The sequence below is a fragment of the Dermacentor albipictus genome, unplaced genomic scaffold, assembly GCF_038994185.2.
Source record: "Dermacentor albipictus isolate Rhodes 1998 colony unplaced genomic scaffold, USDA_Dalb.pri_finalv2 scaffold_16, whole genome shotgun sequence".
Lineage (NCBI taxonomy): Eukaryota > Metazoa > Arthropoda > Arachnida > Ixodida > Ixodidae > Dermacentor > Dermacentor albipictus.
Window position 1 is genome coordinate 751,501 of NW_027225570.1, and position 20,552 is coordinate 772,052.

At 52.9% G+C, this 20,552-nt stretch overlaps 1 protein-coding gene across 1 annotated transcript in view; it reads right to left on the minus strand.

The window, feature by feature from the left end:
* Positions 1-20,552, minus strand: part of LOC135899638 (acetylcholinesterase-like) — a 215,346-nt gene that overhangs the window by 104,498 nt on the left and 90,296 nt on the right. Inside the window, exon 4 of the mRNA XM_065428944.1 lies at positions 19,272-19,562. Within this exon, the coding sequence (XP_065285016.1) occupies positions 19,272-19,562 (291 nt within the window). The remainder of the gene's footprint in view (positions 1-19,271; positions 19,563-20,552) is intronic.

A 20,552-nucleotide genomic window follows, 5' to 3' on the forward strand; every position in this document is an offset into this window, starting at 1 on the left:
GTGCCTTGCTGACTAGGGTAGCCGTTCTTCCTTTCTCTTGAGTCTCGTAACACGTGTATCCGGCGAGTGTTGGTGTCGTGCCCGTCTCTTGAAGCGATATGATGTCAGGCGGTGCTTGTTGCGTGTGAATGTATTGTTGGAGGAGGCCCTGCTTCTTACGGTAGCCTCTGCAGTTCCATTGCCATATATCTAAGCTTTCTTGCTTGCTTAAAGTTGTACTGGCCATGTTTAAGCCTCGGTGTTGTTTGCGGATGTGTCGGCGAGGGATGCTAGCGCGGGGCGGTGGTAAGCCTTCTCTCTAATATTCTCGGTAAACTTCTGCTTGCGGATGCTGCTCCGGATCTCTGTGACTTGTAATTGCACTTGCTGCATTTGTTGCTGCTGTTGCTGCATCATCTGCTGCATCATTTGCTGAATCTCTGCTTTAAACGTGGCGAAATCCTCGTTGCCTGCTTGCCATGGGGCTTGGGTTTGTACGGTCTTTGGCTGCGGAGGGCTGTTCGACCTAAGGTCTCGCACTGCCTTCGTTAGCTCTGCTATTTGGCGTTCTAGCTCTTTCTGCTTGGCGCGTGATAGCTCTAATTCACGTCTCAGCGCTATTTTCTCCGCGTCCTCCTGTCTAGGCTGTTCGCAGTTGCTGTTTGTGTTGTTCTTTTCGTTAGCTACCCCACCCGAGTGCTGAGCAAACCAAGGGTTTTCGGCTCCCCAGCTCACCTTGACGCCGCCGCTCTTTCGGGTAGGCTCCTTCTTCGTCTTCTTCTTCTGCTGTTACTGCTGCAGCTGGCCTTCTCCCTTAATGGCCAGGGGTGGCAGGGGCGGGAAGGACCGTGACCGGCTCCGTGAACGGCTCCGCGACGCCCGGGATCTCGAACGGCTCCGCGAAGTCTCCCCCTGCGAGCTGAACCATCTCGGCTTCTTGCCGCGGTCGTCCCGGCTGCGACGTCTGCTCTCGCGTCCGCCGCCGTTGTTGTCGCCGTTGGCCTTGCCTCGCAGGTCCCTGGCTTTCTTTAGTCGGTCTTGGCACTCCCGCGATCCGGTAGTGTGGTTGCCTCCGCAGATCAGGCATCTCTGTGTACACTGGTGATCCTTTGGCGGGTTCTGCATCCCGCACTGTTTGCAAGCCTGGGCGTCCGGTGTTGGGCACACGTCGGAGCGGTGGCCTTGCTGGCAGCAAACGTAGCAGATTTGTCTTGTGGGCCGGTACGGGTAGCACTTGTACTCGGCTCGGCAGTAGATGACGTGTTTCGGTGTGATGGGTCCGTGAAAGGTGATGACGGCCGTCTTGGTCTTGCCTAGTCTTCGGGCGCTGTGAATGGTGACACCCTGTGTGCGCGTCCACAAGTCGGTTTTCAGTTCCTCCGGTGTCGCTCCGAGGTCCACTCCGTGTATCACGCCACGCCGGGTGTTTTCCGGTGCGGCCACGTAAGCGTTCACGTCATATGAGCGTCCTTCGATAGTGACGCTAGTGATGCGCCTCGCGAGCTGGGCGGCCTCCTCGTTCGGCGTGCTCACGATTATTATGTTGGACCCTGTGCGGAGCCTCGTGATCAGGTCTCTTCCCTCGAACTTGTTGCTGCATGCCGCGGCTACGGCCCGGGCCACTTGACATTGCTGGAGCGACTTGACCACGAGTCCCTTCGGTCGCAAAATAATCTTGAAATCGTCTCTGGGGAGCGAGGGCAGCCTCTGCCTAGACTGCCGCTGCGCTCCTTTCCCGTCTTTTTTCAGCACGCCGGAAGCTGGCGCGCCAGCTGTCGGCGGTGGGGCCGGGGAATTACCGGCGCTGGCGGCGTTCCGTCCGTTCTCCCTCTGTCGATTCTTTTGGCGTTTGGTCATAACCAATTCCCAATTTGCTTCGTCTTCTTTGTGAGTGTCTTGCTGCTCCTGCATGGCGGAGTCCTTGATCTCCCCATCCGCCGAATTCTCGGAGTCGGAGGCGCCGAGGTGGTCGTCGTCCATCTCTTGTGCTTCTAGCAAGTTCTGGGCTAGTCTACTCGTCGATGGCTCAACATTAGGATATTTCGTGGAGCGGGAGTCGGGCCCAGGCTGCATCGCTATCGCTCAGCGGGCCTGGCTGCCCGCAAACGCCCGTAGTAGTAGCCTTAACCTCGGTAGGCTTAGCGGCGAGCGTTTCCCGTCAAAGTCCGGTAATTTGCCAAAAATGATCCTACCGTCTTGAAATTGGTGTCCGGGTGATCCAGCTTGTGAGCTCTCTCAGATCCAACCCAAAAGTTGGCGGCCCGGTGGGTCGAGATAGTCCGTGAGGGTCTGAATCTACGGAGCCCATGCGACGAACGTCCGCACTGCTCCGCTTCTTCTTCCTCCGTTTTAAAAAGGGAGAAACATTTTATCTTGAATAGCATCAAGTATGGTGCGGGACAGCTTGATTATATAATTATATTGTACGTGGCGATTCCGTTTCCATGTCGACGTTAGAATATGAACGATTTATATTTCATCTGATTTTGTTGATAAAACATAAAAATATGATATATGCAAAAGCTTCATCTTGCTGCAACAAATTATTATTCAAGAGCCTCTTTTAAAAAAATTGTGTAAATAATGTTTCCAATGCGAGTGCAGAAAAAAAGCATCAAAGAAAATGTCCCGGGTTTGCTTTTATCCGCATTTCCATTTTAGTTGTACACTCCCTTTAAGTAAATTTTGTTGCTGTGTTTCATTGTCACTATACTTTTATTGTAATGACTTTTCATGTACGCCATGTACATGTACCACATTTCATTTATATTCCTTGGTATTACGTGCTAAAACCACAATATGATTACGAGGCACGCCACAGTGGGGACCGGATTAATTTCGACCACCGGGAGTTCTTTAACGTGCACCTAAATATAAGTACACGGGTGGTCTTGCATTTCGCCAATATCGAAATGCGGCCGCCGTGGCAGCGGGAATCGCACCCGCGTCCTAGGGCTTATTTCAGCGCAACAGCGTAACCGCTGAGCTACTACCACCGCGGGTAAAGCAACATTTCGATGCATGTACACACCGGATTTTCCGTCAGATCGCCCGCTACAAAGCGCACGGCATCAATAACAATAATCATCAACAACAACAAATATCGCCTAGCGGCCTGGTCATGAACACGCGCGCCCGGGCTTGGAATCACGGGCCTGACCCAGGCTGGGCTGGGCTCGGCCATGTACGCCCGGGCCCGGGATTGGTATCACGGGCTTGGCCTGGGCACGGGCTTCATAAAGCGGGCCCGTGCAGTGCTCTAGCATAAGATGCACTTCGTGCAGCTCTCGCTACAGGACTACGCCCCGCCAGGTGGCGCGCGCTGCGCTTTCTCCTCCCGTTCCCTGACAACGCCGAGGTGCGAGCGCCGCTAAGAGACACTTTGTGTGTGTGTGTGTGTGTGTGTGTGTGTGTGTGTGTGTGTGTGTGTGTGTGTGTGTGTGTGTGTGTGTGTGTGTGTGTGTGTGTGTGTGTGTGTGTGTGTGTGTGTGTGTGTGTGTGTGTGTGTGTGTGTGTGTGTGTGTGTGTGTCTTGCGTTCGATGCCCAGTTGTTAGTGCATCGCACGCATAATGGGAAGACTTGAGCTCGCTCCCTACGTGCGGCCAGTTGTTTTTTCATCCACTTTCATTTTCATTTGTTTAACATTTCTTTATTTCAATTAGTAAGATGCAAGTAGTTTGCCCGGTGTTCTCCTTGGTGTCATTGCTTGCTTCTTATATTGTATATATATATATATATATATATATATATATATATATATATATATATATATATATATATATATATATATATATATATATATATTGTTACGTGTAGCTGACGTACGAGTCTATTTCCAATATATTTACACGTAGACAAACGGTGGCAATGATGGCGACGCTATATCAAGCGGTGGCCACGTCTTCTTCCTTCTCCTCAGTGCAGCCACACTGCGGCGGCTGTTCCGTATATAGCATCACCCCCGGCAGTAGAAGCGCCGTCCCGGTGCTTAATCTACACATCCGCGGCGAAAGGTGTGTGATATGGCTTTAGTCTCGCGACGTGAACGATGTCACTTGCAGCCGACAATGACGCTGAGAGGCTGGCGGGGATGACTTCACACGTAACATCGGTCACTTGTCGCACCACACGGTATGGGCCAGTGTAGCGCGACAGCAGCTTTTCGGAAAGGCCCACACGTCGAATGGGGGACCGGATAAGCATCAGAGAACCCGGAGTAAATTGTACGTCGCGATGGTGGCAATCATAGAGGCCTCGAGACGGGTGCGGGCGAGCTGGCGCGCGTGGTCGGCGTGTGCGATCGCGTCGCGGGCGTATTCAGTGGTTGAACGTGTGGCCGAGGGCAACAAAGTGTCCCAAGGGCAACGCGGGTTCTCGGCCATATAGGAGATAGAATGGTGAATAGCCGGCGGTGTCGTGACGCGATGAATTATACGCGAACGTCACATACGGTAAGTGAAGATCCCAGTCGTGGTGGTCGGTCGCAACGTACTTGGAAAGCCTGTCGGTGATGGTCCGGTTGAGGCGCTCCGTGAAGCCGTTGGTCTGTGGGTGGTAGGACGTGCTGAACTTGTGCTTAGTCGAGCAGGAGCGGAGGATGTCCTCGACGACTGCCGACAGAAAGCTGCGGCCACAGTCAGTGAGTAATTGGCGCGGGGCACCATGCACTAAAATGTCATAGAGCAGAAAGTCAGCAACCTCAGTAGCACAACTTGTCGGGAGGGCTCTGGTGATTGCGTACCGCGTAGCATAATCAGTAGCGACGGCGACCCATTTATTTCCGGATCCCGAGAGAGGAAACGATCCAAGAAGGTCTAGACCAACACGCCAAAGGGTTCCGATGGAATGTCGATCGGCTGGAGACATCCAGCTGGAGGTGTGGAGGGCTTCTTCCGGTGCTGACAGGGCTCACAAGCGGCAACGTAGCGCCGCACGGAGCGGGACCCAGCCAAAAGAATCGACGGCGTACACGGTCGTATGTGCGCGAGACGCCCAAGTGTCCAGCCACGGGAGCGTCGTGAAGTTGTTGGAGGACAGTCGAACGCAGGTGTGATGCAATTACGAGCAGAAGGTCATGGCCGTGTGGATCGAGATTGCGGCGGTATAGTGTCCCCTCCGGAGAGAGGCGTCGCCAGGCGTTGACTCCAGATGGTCGATGAGGGCTCGTAATGAAAGATCGCGGCGTTGCTCATTGCCGATTTCGAGCAACTGGGACACAGAGAAAACGCAAGCGATGGTGTCCGCATCAGCCGGGTCGTCGACGGGGTAGCGGGACAAACAATCGGCATCCTGGTGCAAGCTTCCCGTCTTATATACCACGGAGAAGGTATATTCTTGCAGGCGTAACACCCAGCGAGCGAGTCGTCCCGTGGGGTCCTTGAGCGAGGATAGCCAGCAGAGCGCGTGGTGATCAGTGATGACACAGAAGGGGCGTCCGTACAAGTATGGACGAAACTTCGCAACAGCCCACACACGACTGAGGCACTTGTGCTCTGTGATTGAATAACTGCGTTCGGCGGGTGATAGAAGTTGGCTGGCATAGGCTATAACGCGATCATGTCCACGCCTGTGTTGTGCTAATACTGCTCCTATGCCGTGACCACTGGCATCAGTGCGAACTTCCGTTGAAGCAGACGGGTCAAAATGGGCCAGAATTGGAGGCGTGGTAAGGAGAGTAGTGAGCTGCGAAAAAGATGCGGCATGGTCAGGTCCCCAAGAAAATAGAGCGTCTTTCTTCAAGAGGTCGGTACGGGGATGGGCGATGGTCGCAAAATCCTTCACAAAGCGTCGGAAATATGAGCACAGCCCTACGAAACTACGAACATCCTTGGTAGACTTCGGAACAGGAAAATTCGTAACGGCGCGAATTTCGTCCGGGTCAGGTCGCACGCCTCTGGCGTCTATGAGGTGTCCAAGGACGGTGATTTGGCGGCGAGCGAAGTGACATTTTGACGAATTCTACTGGAGACCGGCGCGGCGGAACACGTCAAGAATCGCTGAAAGGCGGTCTAGATGCGTGTCAAATGTGGGTGAATAAACGATGACGTCGTCCAGATAGCACAAACAGGTGGACCACTTGAACCCCTGAAGCAAAGAGTCCATCATCCGTTCGAAGGTGGCGGGCGCGTTACAGAGACCGAAAGGCATCACCTTCAACTGATAAAGGCCGTCAGGGGTAACAAATGCAGTCTTCTCTCTGTCCATGTCGTCGACGCATATATGCCACTATCCGGACCGTAAGTCGAGAGAAGAAAAATAAGTGGCACCGTACAGGCAGTCTAGAGCGTCATCAATACGTGGCAAAGGGTACACGTCCTTTTTTGTGTGATTTTGTTCAGGTGGCGATAATCTACACAAAAACAACACGTTCCATCCTTCTTTTTGACAAGTACGACGGGAGAAGCCCAGGGACTACAGGAAGGCTCGATAATGTCCTTTGCAAGCATCTTTTTGACTTCCTGTTGGATAACAGCTCGTTCTGACGCAGAAACACGATATGGACGTCGGTGAATAGGGTTCGCATCGCCAGTGTTTATGCGATGGGTCACGACGGACGTTTGACCTAAGGGTCGATTGTCAAAGTCAAAAATGTCGCGATAGCCTTCAAGAACGCGGCAAAGAGCTTCAGCTTGAGCAGGTGTAAGGTCAGAGGAAACCATCTTCTTACTGTCGACGTCATTACTGTGCGATGACGTCATGGTATGGGCTGAGCAGTAACGATCTTCCACTGTGAATGGCTTGACCTCGTCATCCTGCAAAGCGCGAATTATAGCCAAGGAGATCCCCTGAGGCAGAACTTGCGCGTTTAGCGCGAAATTGACCAGTGGAAGGCAGGTGCGGTTGCCAGTAATTTTCAGCACAGTGTGCGGCACGATAACACCATGTGTAAGCATAACGGCCGGAATTGGTGCGGCCACGTAATTGCCGTCAGGTACAGCTGGTGAGGACAACAAGTCTACGTGTGTCATAGAGTGAGGTGGTAGGCGAATAAAATCTATGCAGCTCAGATGGCTGGGAGGCGGGTCCACAGGGTCGGCAAGAAGAGGCAAGTCAAGGCGAAGTGAGCCGGCCGAACAGTCAATGAGGGCAGAATGATGGGCAAGAAAATCCAGACCGAGAATGAGTTCGTGAGGGCAATGCTCGATGACGATGAAAAGAACGACGGTGTGTCTCTCAGCAATGGTGAGTCGGGCAGAACACATGCCAACAATAGCGACAGTCCCTCCGTCGGCGACTTGTACAAATCGGTTTGAGGCAGGCGTCAGAACTTTCTTGAGCCGACGGCGAAGAGCAGCACTCATAATGGACACATGCGCCCCGGTGTCAATCAACGCGCACACAGGAACATTGTCGACGAGAACGTCCAAAAGATTCTTGTTCGTCGGTAAGGTGAAGCGAGGATTTTGAGCCAATGTCGTCTTTGCAGCTTCACCTCGAGAAGCTGCGCTGTCTAGTTTTCCGGTCGGGGGTGCGGCGAGTAGGTCGGAGAAGGAGCACGGCGTGGCGGGGGCGAGCGAGATTGGCGGCGGGAGGGAGAAGGCGAGCGGGAGTAGCGGGGTCGTGTCAAAGGCGTCGCTGGGTCAGATGATGGGGTGGGCATAGAAGGGGCGAAGGAAAAGGACTCACTAGAGGGGCGAGGGTGGTAATTAGGAGAATAGCGTGTCGGGGAAGTCCAGCGGCTGCGGCAGTGGCGAGCGACATGTCCAATGCGTCGGCAGTTAAAACAGATCGGCTTGTCGTCCACGGTTCGCCATTCGGAGGGGTTGCGCTGTCCATAAGAGTAAGAAGAGCGCGGTGGGGACGTGCGTGGAGAGAGAGGTTCCGAGCATGCGGAACGAATGGAGTGCAGGCCGACGTTGGATAACTCTTGACGGACGACGGCCTGGATCAAGGATATTGACACCGGAGAATGTTCAGGTAACAGGAATGAAGGGGCCACCGGTTGTGCCGCTTCGACCTCACGACGAATGATGCGGGTCAAGTTGTCACATCGCGACGGCTGGTGGAAGAGGTCGTCACAGGATGACGTAGCAGCTGTGTTGGGAAGTCGCGTGATGTGCTGGGATACCCGGCGGCTTTTAGCATGCTCAAGACGGCGGCACTCCTTGAGGATCGTATCGATGCTGGTGACGTTGGTAAACACCAGTAAATTGAAGGCGTCGTCAGCAATCCCTTTGAGGACGTGATTTACCTTATCGTCCTCAGACATGGTCGGGTCAGCCTTGGCACAAAGGGCCAAGACGTCGAGAATGTAGGACACGTAGGACTCGGTCGACGTCTGTACACGTGTGGCTAGAGCTTTCTTGGCATTGACTTGACGACCGAAGGGATTGCCAAAAAGGTCGCGGAGCTTCTCTTTGAAGAGATCCCAGCTCGAGATCTCCTCTTCGTGAGTCTGGAACCATGCAAGTGGAGCTCCGTCGAGGTAGAAAAGAACGTTCGCGAGCATAATAGTCGAATCCCACCTGTGACTGGTGCTGACGCGTTCGTGTAAGCGGAGCCAGTCGTCAACATCAGGACTGCCGACTCCGTTGAAAACACCAGGATCCCGAGGTGGGGTAATGGCGACGTAGGTCGGGGCTGCAGGCGGAGACGGTTGCGTAGATGAAGTGCCGCCAGCAGGAGCCGAAGTTGCACTGTCGCCGTTGCCACCGCTGCGAAGCTCCATGACGGGTACGGGGAACGTCCACCTCCACCAAATTAATGTTACGTGTAGCTGACGTACGAGTCTATTTACAATATATTTACACGTAGACAAACGGTGGCAATGATGTTGTTGTTGTTGTTGTCCTTAGTGGCCGTGGCACATACCCACAGTGGGGGATTGGCCAAGAATCGGGCGGTTTAATTAGGTGCCTAAAAATAATAATGATAACAAGGGAGTTAACAATTTGGGCGTGTGAGTTTAAAAGTAAACGTTTTGTGTTTGGAGAAAAAAGGAAATAATCAGATCAAAACCGGGTATAAGATAATAATAATAATAACAATAATAATCAATAAAAGATAAGAAATAACAAAAAAGCTATGGTTGGGAGGGAGAACGATCAATCTAACATGGAAATCGATTGGTTTCAATGAGGTAATTTTGGATCGCCAAGCAAACATTTCTGTTGCTGAACCCAACAATGGAGGCTCCAAAAGACAGGATCACAGGCACTGATAAAGTTAAACCAATAGAGCGAAGCGGGATTTCGAGTAGTCGTTTTCTTATAATAGAAAAACGTCTGCAAGACAACAAGAAATGGTCGATTGTCTCCGCTTCGCCACAGAATGAGCATAATGGTGAGGGGACCAGACCAGACCTGTGGAGGTAGAAGTTCAATGCAGGTATACGGCAGCGCAGCTTCGTGATAGACACTTCAATTTTCCGTGTTCGGCAAAAATCTCTGTTCCAAGGGTGCAGGAGATGTCCGTAATCCGCAGAGTTAGTAATTGCAGAGCCTGACACTGACTGTATAATGATACTCCTGCGAAATCTAGCTGCAGTAACATAAGCAGTCAAAGGGCAGCAAGGAAGAATCGGGCCACTTATCGATGCCTTGGCTAGAGAGTCTGCAATTTCATTAATGATTAGTCCTTTATGGCCAGGCACCCAAATTAAACGCACGCTTCTCAAGTAAGCAGGTACCAATGATTGAAATGTCCTCATCACGCGAGAATCACTAGAAGCAGTAAGGGATGAGCACAGTGATAAAGAATCAGTGACTATCACGGCTGACGTAATTGATGGTCCTAATTTGCGTAATGCCAGCACCACGGCCATGAATTCGGCTAAAAAATCGGTATGAAATCTGGCAGCCGAAGAGAAAATGTCCAATCGAGAATCGGGGAAAAAATTCCTACAATGATGGCGACGCTATATCAAGCGGTGGCCACGTCGTCTTCCTTCTCCTCAGTGCAGCCACACTGTGGCGGCTGTTCCGTAGCAATATATATATATATATATATATATATATATATATATATATATATAATGTAAGGAAGAAGAAGTGCGCCGTGCAGAGCTCCGCAGCCAGATCGCCAATGCCTCTGTTCAGTTCAGTTCAGTTCAGTTTTATTTCCTTAAAGACCCCTTTGCTAGGGGTATTACATAAGGGGTGGGTACATTTGAATATACAAATATAAACACAGGTATACAGAAAAAATTGTACATGGAAGCTACATTTTCGCAAGTGCAAAACAACAGAAATAATAACACGTGAGAAAGCAAGTTAATGATTAGCCAACAAGGACACATTTTCCAGAAACGATGTCGGGCAAGTGATTGCTAGGCAAGCCATTTTCGCGCTCAAGGGGAAGTGTGCGCCAGGTGCCGACAGAATCACCAACAAGATGCTGCGGAACCTTGACGACGGTTCGATCGCATACCTCACCGAGAAGATCAACGAAACCTGGAAAAACGGCAGCGTCCCAGAGCAATGGAAGACCGCCAACGTCGTCCTGATCCCCAAACCCGGCAAGGCTCCGAACGTGGACAACCTCCGACCGATCTCTCTCACCTCCTGCGTTGGGAAAGTGGCGGAGCATGTCGTCCTCAACAGACTAAACAGATATCTCGAAGAGAACAACATCTATACTCACAACATGATTGGCTTTCGTGCCGGCCTCTCGTCGCAGGACGCCATGAAGATGATCAAACATCAAATCATCGACGGCAGTACCAGAGACACCAGGGCCCTGCTCGGACTCGACCTCGAGAAAGCCTTTGACAACGTTCTCCACGAATACATTCTGGCCTCCGTGGCAGACCTCGAGCTGGGCCCCAGACTATATAACTACGTCCGTTCGTTCCTGACGGGGAGGAAAGCGAAGCTGCGGATCGGCGACTTTGTCTCCGACGAGGTGCTCCTGGGCCCACGGGGCACGCCGCAAGGCTCGGTCATTTCTCCTGCACTCTTCAACATCTGCATGATCGGCCTCTCGAGGAATCTGGCCCAAGTTGAAGGTATCAAACACACCATCTACGCAGACGACATCACCATCTGGTGCACCGGCGGTAGCGAAGGGCAAGTGGAAAGCGCCATGCAAGAGGCGGTAGACGTCACGGAGCAGTACCTGCTACCCACCGGACTCAGATGCTCCCCGACCAAATCTGAGCTTCTCCTTTATAGAAAAGAAAAAGGGCGCAGACCCAAGGGCTGGAAACCGGTCTCGGAAAGTGACATTCACCTGTTCACTCGGAGCGGTGACCCGATACCCCGGGTCGACACCATCAGAGTCCTGGGTATGTTTATAGAATCACGCGGCGGCAACGGCACTGCGTTACGCAAGATAATTGCGAAAACCGACAATGCTTTTCGCCTTGTCCGAAGGGTCACGAACAGACATCGTGGCCTCAAGGAGGACAATCTGCTTCGGCTCATCAACGCCTTTGTGCTGTGTCACTTCACCTACACGGTGGCCATGCACAACTGGCTCAGAGCCGAGCGGGAAAAGCTTAATGCCCTCATAAGAAAATTCTTCAAGAGAGCCCTCGGGCTGCCCGTCCGAACGCATACAGAGGACCTCCTTCGGCTCGGCATACACAACACCATGGAGGAGATAGCCGAGGCTCAGGAACGGGCCCAGCTAACTCGGCTGTCCACCACGCCGGCCGGCAGGCGTATCCTCGAGGAGCTCGGACTCGCACCAACCAAGAACTTGGCTAAAGACACCCAAATCCCCAGAGAAATAGAGGAGAAGATCGTGGTCGCCCCTTTGCCCCGCAACGTTCATCCCGTTCACAACGCAGGTCGTCGCAAGGCAAGAGCATTGAATATGCTAAAGCAAGTAAACAGGGACAAAATCGCAGCAAGCTTCGTGGACGCAGCTGCATACCGAGACGGCAAGGCTTTTGCGGTTTCCGTCGTTGACACGCTGGGTAAAGTTATCAACTGTGCTTCCGTCCGGACGACGAACCCAGAGGTGGCCGAGCAAGTGGCCATTGCACTCGCCATGCAAGACGGTCGGAGAGACAGGGTGTATAGCGATTCGAAAGCCGCCATCAGGGCATTCCAGAAAGGCCGGGTAGCCCAACAGGTAGTTCAAATTCTGAAAGGCGCCAAACACGGCAACACCTCCATGCACTCGATTTTTTGGTTCCCTGCACACGTCGGGGCGATTGAGGGGGTTCCTCTGAACCTCAACGAGTCTGCCCACGAGGCTGCGCGTGGCTTTACCGACCGCGCTGCCCTCGGGTCGGGCGACTCTCTCCCCGGACACCGAGACGCTCCTCTCACACACAACGAAATAACTAAATTCTTCTACTTAGAGAGAAGGGTTTTCCCCCCGCCTCACTCCAAGTTAAGCAGGCCGCAGGCGGTCACACTAAGACTTCTGCAAACGAACTCGTACCCAAATCCGGCGTCCCTTAATAGCATATATCCAGAGATTTATACCAATTGTTCTTGCGTGGCCTGTGGTGAGGTAGCTACGTTGCCTCATATGCTCTGGGAGTGCGGGTCGCTGGGCCCGAAGTTCACCAAGGAAGAGTGGGACGCCCTCCTGCGAAGTCCCGTCTTTGAGGATCAAATCCTGGCCGTCCAGCGCGCCCGCGATCGGGCCGGCAGACTAGATCTGTCAGTCCCGTCGTGGGATTAGCCAGGTGCGCGTTTTATCGCGCTTTGCTGGACCAAATAAAAGTTTATTCACTCACTCACTCACTCAAGTGATTGCAGCTACGTGGTGGGGAAGGGCGTTCCAATCTGATGCTTTGCGGGAAAAAAAAGACGAGGAAAATGTAGTTGTGTGGGAGCGTGGGCGTAAGACTTGTAATGGGTGCCCAGTTCGTAGAGATATGCGTGCGGGTGGTGTGATATATGGCTCGTGAAATAAGGTACTGTAAAAAAACTTATGAAAGAGGCAAAGGCTAGCAGTAGCACGGCGACGTGCAAGGGGCTGTAGATCAGATTTTGCTCTTAAGGATGATACGCTTACGTCGTATGAGTATGAGGAATGGATGTATCTGACGACGCGGTTTTGAAAGGACTCGAGCTCGTTAACTAGATAGACTTGATATGGATTCCAGATGGGTGATGAAGTGGGGCTTGGGCTAGACGCTGTTCCTGGTTTTTGTTCCGGCTAAGCCTACGCTGTTGCGACTTCTTGTCCACGTCCTTCGTGTCGTCCACAGCCGTGTCGGACTTCTTTGCCATAATTGGTGGAGGTTTGCTGGGTCTCCTGCAATCCTGGAATTGCGCAGCCGGACTCTCCCTGCCATCATGACCACCGAAAGCGCCACGAGCTTACCACCACCTGCTCCCCAGTCTACCGTATGCCCCGGCACGTTCCGCCAGCGGGACCCTCCTATCTTTAGCGGCACTGACGACCATGACGTTGATGACTGGCTCTCATCATACGAACGCGTCAGTCGGAACAACAAATGGGATGACATCACGAAATTGACCACCGTCCCTTTCTACCTCACCGGAATTGCCCACTTGTGGTTTCGGAACCACGAAAGCGAAGTTCCAAGCTGGACGGTGTTCAAGACAAAGTTCAGCGAGGTCTTCGGCCGCCCTGCTGTGCAAAAGCTTCGTGCCGAACAGCGCCTGCAGTCGCGCTCTCAGCAGCCTGGTGAGAACTTTACCAGCTACATCGAAGATGTCATCGATCTCTGTAAACGCGTCGATGCATGCATGACTGAGGGCAATAAAATCAAGCATATCATGAAGGGTATCGACGAGGACGCGTTTCAGATGCTCATTTCAAAGAGCCCATCTACTGTTGCACAAGTTATTGAACTGTGCCAAAGCTATGACGAGCTCCGCCGTCAACGCCTCCTCACTCGCCGTCCTGTTCCCCTTCAGGAATCGTTGTCCGGCTTGACCTCTCCTTTTCCAGATGCCACCCTCCTCTCGCAAATCAAGACTTTTGTCCGGGAAGAAGTTGCTCGCCAGCTCTCCCTGATCTCCAACCCTCCCGAGTCAAGTTCGTCCCTTAGCCCAACCCTACGACACGTTATAGAAGAACAAGTGTCCGAGGTCCTTCCTCTGGAACGGGCGCCTCAGCTCACCGCCCCATTGACTTACGCCGACGCCGTCGCACGACCACGACCACGACCACCGACCTTCCGGGCTTCGCCTCCGATGCCTAGCCCTGTTTTTACGCCCACGCCGCCAGGACCTCCAGCCCATCGAGTGATTAATCCCTGGCGCACACCGGACAATCGGCCCATCTGCTATTCGTGTGGTATTCCCGGGCACGTCGCACGCCTGTGCCGCCGCCGTCCACTTCATCCACGTGATGACCCACGCACAGCCGCGTACGACTATCCATCGTCTTACGCTCCAGACCGCGATTTACCCCTTCCCCGCCCAAGCCTTCGCCCAGTTTCCGACCGCCGTTCTCCTTCTCCTCGTCGTCGCTCGCTCTCCCCGATGCGTCGACGTCCCTCTACCGCTGACACGGAAAACTAAGTGGCGCAGTTCCCGAGGCAAGAACTGCGTCATCGTCACAACGCTCAAGCCCTCTTCTTTCGCCGCCCAACGTTATTGATGTCGCTGTTGAAGGAGTCTCTGTGCTTGCCCTCATTGACACAGGTGCCGCCATATCTGTAATTGCCGAAAAACTATGCCGCTCAATACGAAAAGTCACGACACCTTTCTTCGGTCCTTTACTCCGCACAGCCACAGCAGAGCACGTCCAGCCGGTGGCTGCGTGCACCGCCAGACTTGAAATTCAAGGAGTGGTCTACACAGTCGAGTTCGTCGTTCTTCCCCACTGTTCCCACGATATTATTTTAGGTTGGGACTTTCTCTCCCGTCACCAAGCTGTTATTGACTGCTCCCGTGCAGAAGTCGCCTTCTCTTCGCGTGGCAATGTCATATCTGATGCCGTTTCGCTTTCCTGCACCAAGTTGTCCCTCACTGACGACATCCATATACCTCCGCACGCATTCGTTCTGGCACCTGTATCCTGTTCCGTTGCCTCCGACTCTACCGTACTCTTCACGCCTTCGACTGCTTTCGTTCACCGCCACCTCTCACCACTCCCAACTGCGCTGCTTAGCCTTCAAGCTGGTGCTACTCACCTTTCTATACGCAACCACTTCCCATTCTCGATTGCGTTGCTTCGTGGTGAATCTCTCGGCACTGTGGAGCCTTATGACACCATTACCACGTCGGAACTTCCTGATGGATCGTCAGAGGTCACCACCCTCTACTGTAGTCCCGCACCTGCCGCATCGCCTGAAGACGTTTTCAGCCATGTCATCGACAACGGCTTAAGCCCCACGCAACGCCATGACCTTCTCCGTCTCCTCGAGAAATTCCGCCCTGCTTTTGACAGTCATAGCACTTCTCTGGGCCGAACGACGACTGTATGTCACCGTATTGACACCGGTTCTCACTCACCGCTACGGCAGCGACCCTACCGCGTCTCGTCGACAGAACGACGCGTCATTGATGAGCAAGTAGGTGACATGCTAAAGCGTGGTGTCATTGAACCGTCCGACAGCCCATGGGCATCGCCAGTTGTTTTAGTTAAAAAGAAGGATGGCTCGATCCGCTTCTGCGTGGATTACCGCCGCCTCAACAAAATAACCCGAAAGGATGTTTATCCATTGCCGCGGATCGACGACGCCCTCGACAGCTTACAAGGTGCAGAGTTCTTTTCCTCCCTCGATCTACGCTCTGGTTATTGGCAGGTGCCTATGGCTGCAGAAGATAAGCCTAAAACTGCTTTCATCACACCAGATGGCTTATACGAATTTCGTGTAATGCCTTTCGGACTTTGCAACGCGCCCGCGACTTTTGAGCGGATGATGGACACTATTCTTCGAGGCCTCAAATGGAACACGTGCTTGTGTTACTTGGATGATGTAGTAGTGTTCGCACCAGACTTTCCTACTCACCTTCATCGCTTGGAGCAGGTTTTACGCTGTCTCAGTGACGCTGGCCTCCAACTAAATCTGAAAAAATGTCACTTTGGGGCACGCAAGCTGACGATTCTCGGACATGTCGTGTCGAAGGACGGCGTTCTCCCTGATGCCGCTAAGCTCCGTGCTGTTAAAGAATTCCCGAGGCCAACGTCTCTAAAAGACTTGCGCAGTTTCATTGGTCTCTGCTCGTACTTCCGCCGCTTTATTCGAAATTTCGCTTCGATTATGGCACCTCTGACAGAGCTTCTTCGGGGAGACCCCAATCTTTCCGCGTGGTCCCCGACTTGCGATGATGCCTTCGCAACGCTACGTCGCCTGCTCACAACACCACCGATACTGCGCCATTTCGATCCAACTGCTCCCACGGAAATCCATACGGATGCTAGCGGTGTTGGTCTTGGCGCTGTGCTCGCCCAGCGAAAGCCCGGCTGCCAAGAATATGTTGTTGCTTACGCAAGCCGTACTCTGACGAAAGCTGAAGCGAACTATTCCGTTACGGAAAAAGAATGTCTCGCGATCATCTGGGCCATCACAAAATTTCGCCCATACCTGTACGGCCGGTCCTTCGATGTCGTCACCGATCACCACGCACTTTGCTGGTTGTCGTCTCTCAAGGATCCCTGCGGCCGCCTAGCCCGGTGGGCACTGAGGCTCCAAGAGTACGATATCCGCGTTGTCTACCACTCAGGCAGGAAGCACGCCGATGCCGATGCTCTTTCGCGCTCGCCTGTCCACGCCGACATTGTCAGTGTGTCTGTCCTAGACGACCCACTTCTCCCATTCGCTTCTGTCGACATGGCTTTGGAGCAGCGCAAGGACTCCTGGATTTCGTCTTTGATAGATTACATCTCTCATTCACCTGCACGCCCACCATCCCGAGCGTTACGCCGACAAGCTTCGCACTTCACCATCCGCGACGGAATTGTCTATCGCCGTAACTACAGTTCCGACGGCCGCAAATGGCTGCTTGTAATACCTCGGCAGCTCCGCACTGATGTATGCGCCGCTTTCCATGCCGACCCTCAGTGCGCACACGCTGGTCTCTTCAAGACCTACACCAGACTACGTCATAGGTTTTATTGGCGTGGTATGTACACATTTGTGCACAAGTACATTCGCTCTTGCACAGAATGTCAACGCCGCAAGCCTGATCCTTGCCACCCTTCTGGACCAATGCAACCTTTGCCATGCCCTTCGCGGCCCTTTGACCGGGTTGGGATAGACCTCTACGGGCCTCTGCCATACACAGCTGCTGGCAATCGCTGGGTCATTGTAGCTGTAGACCACCTCACGAGGTATGCAGAAACGGCCGCTCTACCAGCCGCGACAGCTCGTGACGTTGCTTCCTTCCTGCTTCACCGCTTCGTTCTACGTCACGGCGCTCCCCGCGAACTCCTGAGCGACCGAGGTCGCGTCTTTCTCGCCGACGTCATTCAAGAACTTCTCGCTGAATGCCGCATCATTCATCGCTGTACCAGTGCATATCACCCGCAGACAAACGGATTGACCGAGCGCTTTAACCGAACTCTTGGCGACATGCTTTCAATGTATGTCGCCTCCAACCACACCAACTGGGACCTCATCCTTCCATATGTCACGTACGCCTACAACACGGCACCCCAGTCAACGACGGGCTTTTCTCCCTTCTTTCTTCTATATGGCCGGGAACCATCCTTTCCCATTGATACTATTCTCCCTTACCATCCCGACTTATCAGAGGGTAAACCGGCTTCCGAAGCCGCCCGGTATGCAGAAGAATGTCGGCAACTAGCTCGCTCCCTCACAACGCAAGAACAAGCGCTACAGAAATTTCGTCATGACGACGGGCGCCCCCACCACCAGTTTTCGCCTGACGCTCTTGTTTGGTTGTGGGTGCCTCCTACTTCGACACAAGGTGTCTCCTCCAAGTTCGTATCCCGATACCATGGACCTTACCGGGTTCTACGCCAAACTTCTCCTGTGAACTACGCTATCGAACCTCTGACGCCCCCTACGGACCTGCGACGCCGAGGCCGCGAAATTGTGCACGTAGATCGGCTCAAGCCGTATCACGAGCCCTTCGTCCTCACCACGCCTTAGGCCTCCTGTGCGGCTCCGTCTTCAGCGAGGGGGGAAGTTGTAAGGAAGAAGAAGTGCGCCGTGCAGAGCTCCGCAGCCAGATCGCCAATGCCTCTGAAGTGGGGCTTGGGCTAGACGCTGTTCCTGGTTTTTGTTCCGGCTAAGCCTACGCTGTTGCGACTTCTTGTCCTTCGTGTCGTCCACAGCCGTGTCGGACTTCTTTGCCATAATATATATATATATATATATATAAGGATGCAGGAAGGAACGGGGGCTTGCCCATACCACTCGAAAAATAGTTGGTACGCCACAGGCTCTGTTTGCAACGTGCCGCCCGCCGAGCCAAATTCCGCGCTAGCCACCAATATATCGCGAAATGAAAACATGCATAAGCTGCACTCAAATTACACATTTACACATTAGGGAGTATCGTAATTGTCTGTGAATTTTAAATGCTAAGCAGTTTTTGGAGAACGTTTGCCACTTTGACATCTATCTAGCTGTCTACGTTTTGGTGCTCTCATTGTGGCTTCGTTAACTTGGTACGTACCAAAATTGGCATAGTACGACAGGAGTGCATGACCAACATAAACGAAGGGTCATGACATGAATGTCATGACTTGCGTGTCATGCAGGCCAGGAAACAGCCACCTACGTCTTGGTGTTCTCATGGTCATTTCGTTAACTTGGCAGGCTCGCTGCAGAATGCTTCGCCGCATGCCATCGATTCCCGCAGGGCGTGGGATCTGCCGTGTTTATTATTTTGTTTTGTTCTGTGATTTTTCCTCTTACGATCAGGGTGTCCTGTGAGTAATCGATCTAGATAAAAACACGCAAGTAAATGACGCGCAATGAGCCATGGAACGATAAATGTTAGGCATGACGTTAAGAGACAGCAAGAGAGAGGTGTGGATGAGAGAGCAAACAGGGATAGCCGACATCCTAATTGACATTAAAAGAAAGAAATGGAGCTGGGCAGGTCATGTGATGCGCAGGTTAGATAATCGTTTAACCATTAAGGTTACAGCATGGGTACCAAGAGAGGGGAAGCGCAGTCGAGGACGGCGGAGGACTGGGCGTGGTGTAAGAAATTCGCAGGCGCTAGCTGGAATCGGTTGGCGCAGAACAGGGGTAATTGGAGATCGGAGGGAGAGACCTTCGTCCTTTGCAGTTGACATAAAATAGGATGATGATGATGATGATGATGATGATGATGATGATGATGATGATGAAACAGACCCTTGTGCAGATCATAGAGGTTCACTGTCAATACGACGCCCCCCATAAGCCGACGCTAAACTGATCCGATTACAAGTGGAGCACGATAGATTTCTGCCGACCCAGCTTGAAGCGGAGCCAGCGTGCACGACCTACTTTTTGCGCAGGCAGCCGATGACCGATCCCGGCTGGGCGTCGAGAGTCACGCCGGCCGAGCGGCAGCCGACGATGGCCGCCACGGCGTCCCCCTTGGCGACACTCCGGTGAACCGGCTCGGCGAAGTCGGGCGTGCCCATCACCCCGCTCATGGCGATCGCCCGGTGGAACAGGCCGCGGCTCATCGGCGACAGCAGGTGCGCGTGCACGCTCATGGCCCCGGCGCTCTCCCCGAACAGGGTGATGCGCGCAGGGTCGCCGCCGAAGTTCCGGATGTTCTTTTTGATCCACCTGCACGTCCCAACTGTGCTTCCGGGACTGACACATCTCGAGCTCGGCATACACCAGTGCAGTGCACCAGTGCAGTGAAGTGAAGATAACGTAAAAAATAAAACGACTGCGAACTATGCAGTGAGCAGGCACGTACCCAGGGGGGGGGGGGGGGCCGGGGGGGCCCGGGGGGGCCCGGGCCCCCCCGAAATCAAGTGGCATTACCCCTCCCCCCCCCTCCCCACCGACGCCACCACTCCTCACACATTCCTGAAGCGGCGCCAGATCAATGTTGAGACTTGGTCATTGGTCAGCATTATGCTGCTTTTTTCACTCCTTTTAGATGGCGGTAGTTATCGGCATCTCTTGTAATGTGAAGGACAATTTTCTCATAGATTCCGCACCCGCGCGATTAACTCGAGATGCGTTCAGTTGTCACCATCTATTCAACCGTCACGCGCATAGCTGTTGCTTTTGTTAGTTCAACCTTCTTTGTTTAGGCTGATCCTGGGACCAGGAGAGGGATGCGGCTGTTACTCAGCTGGTCTGTACTCTCATGGAGCGAGTTGCGGCCGCGGAGAAAACGCCAATTGCGTTAAGCTTTCCCTTTGCTTCATTATTTCCTTCTTGAGTTACGGCTCGCCGCGACGCTCGCAGGTGCCCGGAACCATATACACGTGATATGGGTTAGGTAAGGTGGGAAATAAAATGATGTGAAAGAACGTCCGTCATGAAACCCTGCAATAACCCTTAAGCCCATAAGCAAGATGACTGTCGCCTGTTACCTCGTCTGTTTTTCCCTAATACTATAGGAAATTTTCGTGCCAAATTGGAAACTGGAAACAAAAATCGCAAGGAGTTGAGAAATTAAGCGATCTACTAAGGGAGAGAGCCAAGGCAACAACCAAACTGCAAGCAAAAGCGAATAATAAAAAAGCTAACCGTTGTTTATGAGAATATTTATGGATCAACATCTTTTTATTTAGAAAAGAAGTAGAGAAAACGCCGCCG